The following is a 3,975-nucleotide window of genomic DNA, read 5'->3' on the forward strand; positions in this document are numbered from 1 at the left end:
ATTTTTCATTGAAAATATTTATGGAGGGTTTATTAAGATTGACAATACATATTAAGGCGCTGTTATACTAAATTGCGCATCTTTGATAACTTAAAACAGGATTTCTACAAATATTTGATTCGTGATATTTTAGTATGTGTAACTTCGGTCCTTTAACTAAAGTCTCGTGGAACAGAATCACGATTAGACAAACTTTGCTCGATAGGTTATTGTATTTGAAAATGTGCGTTATTCTGTTTGTTTGTAAAGTTTTGTCACAGTAACAAAAATGTTTAATCAATACTCACATGTCAACGGAGTTTGTTGGTTTAGTAGTACAGAGGATGTTTGACGATTTCTTGTAGTATTTTAAAATAAGGGTTTTGTTTTGAAAATAACTTTAAACATTTAAACAATGGTTTTCTGTTACAAATTAGTGATGGAATCTCCGCGGCGATCCGCGTCTCTGTCACCGAGAAGGAAAACAGCCAGACCGATTTACCGTGAGTTATTTTTAAATGAAGTAAACTAGTATTTTATATTTGCCTACTGAGATTTTATTATTACGATTTGCTAAAAGAAAGTATTCTAGACTCTTATTTCATAGATGAAAGTGTAAAACTTGGCTTGAATTTTATGTAGCGCCTTGTCAAAAAATTGTCAAAACAATGTACAGTTTTAACGACAAAATTTCTACAGGCGCATTCATCTTGTTTTCAGGTTCCAGTGCTGTGTCAGATTTGATAACATCTGCGGAATATGAAGACAGTAACAATATAATAAGGTCGATTCCCGAGCGGGAATGGCGGCTGCTGACTGCTTTAGCGAGAAAAAGAGAAGAGAGCGCAGAAAGAGATAGATTGGCTGATGAATTTCATAAGATGTGGCGCGAGGAGAAACGGGAAAGAGAAATGGTTTGTTTTTTCTCAATTTTTTAAAAAGTAAATCTTAATATTAAACTGAGATTTTTATTAAAATGTTATTTTGTAATCCAGTTTTAAGTGGACGCATTTTCAGTAATTTTTATTCTTCTGCTGTGTAATAGATGGCGTTACTTGTTAACAATATATACTTTTTAGATAGACGCGCAGTCGACAGAGAAATTTAGGCAGTACATAAAAGAGAAACGTCGCCGCGAACGTTGTCTGGCTGAGCTGGTGCGAGGTCAGCAGCGCATGCAGCAGAATATAATGCAAGGGCAACTGCTAGACTGTATACGGTACAAGGATCACCGCGCAAAGGAGCTGATGGCTTTCAATGATGATAGAAAGGTGGACTTTTATATGACTGCTTGTTTTGTAGTAATTTTGTGTTCTGTGGAATCTAACAAAAGATGGCGTTGTAATCAATACAAATACTGCATCTTTTTGAAAGATCGCATATCAGTTTCAGTAGTTGTATAATTATTTTATACTAGTTGTAGCTAGTGACTTCGTCTGCGTAGAATTAAAAAAGTCATAAAAAAGATATCTTATGTTACTCAGTGACAAGGTAGCTTTTTAATGGTTGAAAAATTTTGATTTCGGTCTATTAGTTTTGAGTTATTTTAATACATACAAAAATACAAATCTTTCCTTTTTACAATATTAGTATACCCCGTGTATCCTAAAACTTAACCGATTTAGTATTATAAAATGTAGTTTAACTTTAATAGCTTATAGGAGTGCGTTTATGATTGTGTGTCTTTTTTTTAATCTAAGCTGATTGTCGTAGGTGAGCAGAATTATAGACAACGCGCTGGAGGAGGAGTCTCGTGCGTACCTCGCAGCGGACCGGCGGTCGCGGCAGCACGCGGCCGACCACTGCCGGCGCAGCGTACAACTTATACACGCCTTGCAGAAAGAAGAAGAAGCAAACAAGAGAAGGAATGCTTTGCTTAGAAATACATCACAGGTAGGTACAAACTTCATGCCTTGTTGTTAGACCTGATGTAAGTGAAACATAGGTATTCTGTTGTCGAAACTTAAAAGAGCAATATGTGTAATGTGGATAGAAATGCAATTAACTATAGTTTTGATAGCACTTTTAAAGGTCAGAGTATAACTAAAATTGTAAACGACTTGGTTTTTGGACAGTCATTTAAGTCATAGTGGGCAGGACAAGACGGATTCGGAGATTATTCCCAACCACCACCGTGCTTTGTCCCCACGTGAGAATACATGTTTTATCCGTCCCACATTTTAGTCCCGCCATCACCAATAAGATGTCAGATGGGACCGTTATGAAATAAAATAAGTTCAAACCGTCCCCTCGTCGCAAAAGTTGGGACGGATGAAACTTTTTATTCTTATCTGTCTCCACGTGGGGGCAGAGCTTGGTGACGGTTGGGAATAATCCGGATTCGGGTCTTGCGGCACAACCTACGCGCGAAATTTAAACCTATATTTCTCCACCGAATATGGAAAACTCATATCATCTGTACCGAACATCTATATAGAAGCTAAATAGGGTGTGCATATTTTTTTAGCGTGTAGCAATATCGAACGCGCTTAGTTCGTGGGAATCATCGCTGCTGCGTCAGGAGTTGGCGGCAGAGGAAGCGTATAGACGTGCGGAAGCGATAGCGCACGCGGCACACACTGACGCGCGCGCGATGCGATTGGTCCGCGAGCGTGACGTCAGAGCGCGTCGAGCCCGCCGATTGGCTGATTTCACAGAGCGACTCAGAGACGCCGTCAAAATTGGACAGATGTAGATTAAAAATGCATTTATTTTTGAAAAATGTTTTATTTCTAAGAAATTAATAAATATAATGTCAGTTCAATATTACAGTGTCTTATATTTTCCTGGAAAAAAACTAAAATCAACTTTGTAACCATATAATATATATTGTCAGTTTATGATTTTTACAGACATAAATAAATGTATGTCGATAACAGTTACCTCAGTACTGTGTCGACTTTTAGCGTTATAAAATATAAAAAAATAATAAATATGAGTATGGAAATTTTAAAGTATTAGTTTTATTTTAATACAAATGTCAACTATTTACCTACTAAACAAAGCAAGCTTAGAAATAAACTCATCTGCTTATAGACAAAATTACTAATAATGATATATACTAATACCTATACTTCTCCACTAATGTTTAAAGAGGAAATATTTGTATTTTTGCATGTATTGCAATAACTCAAAACCTACTTGGCCGATTTTAAAAATGTCATCACTAGAAAGGTCATTTATCTGAGTTACATAGGTTATATTGTAACTTGCTGTTTCCGTGCGGCTTCATCCGCATGAAATTATGAGAATTTTATTGTAATGTTTCCATTTGTGAAATTATCAATAGCAAATGTCAAAATAACATGACAAACCTAAGCAATCTTTTTTTTCTTGATGTTGGCAGCAACTTTTGGTCTCTTTCCCACATTAGAGTTTTCATCCAAGATATTTATCCCCTAAGTTTAATGGCGTGAAAATATATAGCCTAAAGCATGGCGAAAGTGTAGGGTTTTTGATTAAAAAAGAATTATTCAAAAATATGCTGTGATTGCTGACATCTTAGGGAACAAAGAAGTGTGCGTTTACGCTTTATTATAATAGTATAGATTTCACGCGGATGAAATCGCGGATAAAATCTAGTGTACAAATAAAACTCAAAAAAATCAGTTTTGAATATTATATTTTAGGTATAGGCAGAGTCAATATGTTTGATGGCCGCAGCGAGGCTGGCGGCGGCGCGGCTGTACTCCCGGAGGACCAGCTCGGCGCGCTGCAGCAGCGCGCTGCCGCTGGAACTGCTGGCAGCTGCTACTTCTACAGAACTGTTCACTTGCCTAATAACACTATAACGGAGATTTATGTTTCCTGTTTCTGTGTACGTGAAATTTGTATTCTGAAAATATATTAATATTATAAATGCGAAAGTTTGGATGGATGGATGTTAGAGTTTGTATCCTAAACGACTGAACGAATTTCTATGAAATTTGGTATAGATGTAGAGGATAGTCTGGAAGAACACATAGGTTACTTACTTTTGTTTTTTTGAACTCCACG

General features: G+C 36.6%; 2 protein-coding genes across 2 annotated transcripts in view; one reads left to right on the top strand and one right to left on the bottom strand.

The window, feature by feature from the left end:
* Positions 1 to 403: 403 nt before the first annotated feature.
* LOC106106527 (trichohyalin-like) lies at positions 404 to 3,694 on the top strand. The gene is made up of 6 exons (XM_013287129.1): positions 404 to 482; positions 700 to 893; positions 1,059 to 1,250; positions 1,693 to 1,872; positions 2,447 to 2,670; positions 3,609 to 3,694. The coding sequence occupies exons 1-6, from the start codon at positions 419 to 421 to the stop codon at positions 3,631 to 3,633; spliced, it is 879 nt and encodes a 292-aa protein (XP_013142583.1). The 5' UTR covers positions 404 to 418; the 3' UTR covers positions 3,634 to 3,694.
* The window catches only part of LOC106106518, a 4,681-nt gene continuing 4,290 nt past the window's right edge, over positions 3,585 to 3,975 (bottom strand). Inside the window, exon 7 of the mRNA XM_013287116.1 lies at positions 3,585 to 3,814. Within this exon, the coding sequence (XP_013142570.1) occupies positions 3,605 to 3,814 (210 nt within the window). The 3' untranslated portion in view covers positions 3,585 to 3,604. The remainder of the gene's footprint in view (positions 3,815 to 3,975) is intronic.

This window comes from Papilio polytes, unplaced genomic scaffold (genome assembly GCF_000836215.1).
Source record: "Papilio polytes unplaced genomic scaffold, Ppol_1.0 DF824269.1, whole genome shotgun sequence".
Classification (NCBI taxonomy): domain Eukaryota; kingdom Metazoa; phylum Arthropoda; class Insecta; order Lepidoptera; family Papilionidae; genus Papilio; species Papilio polytes.

What these genes read in the sequence shown, in the direction of transcription:
- LOC106106527 (XM_013287129.1), top strand. Translation starts at nt 419, where the DNA reads ATGGAATCTCCGCGGCGATCCGCGTCTCTGTCACCGAGAAGGAAAACA. An exon ending in AGAAACGGGAAAGAGAAATG is followed by an intron (nt 894 to 1,058) that starts GTTTGTTTTTTC and finishes TATACTTTTTAG; the next exon opens with ATAGACGCGCAGTCGACAGA. An exon ending in CTTTCAATGATGATAGAAAG is followed by an intron (nt 1,251 to 1,692) that starts GTGGACTTTTAT and finishes TGATTGTCGTAG; the next exon opens with GTGAGCAGAATTATAGACAA.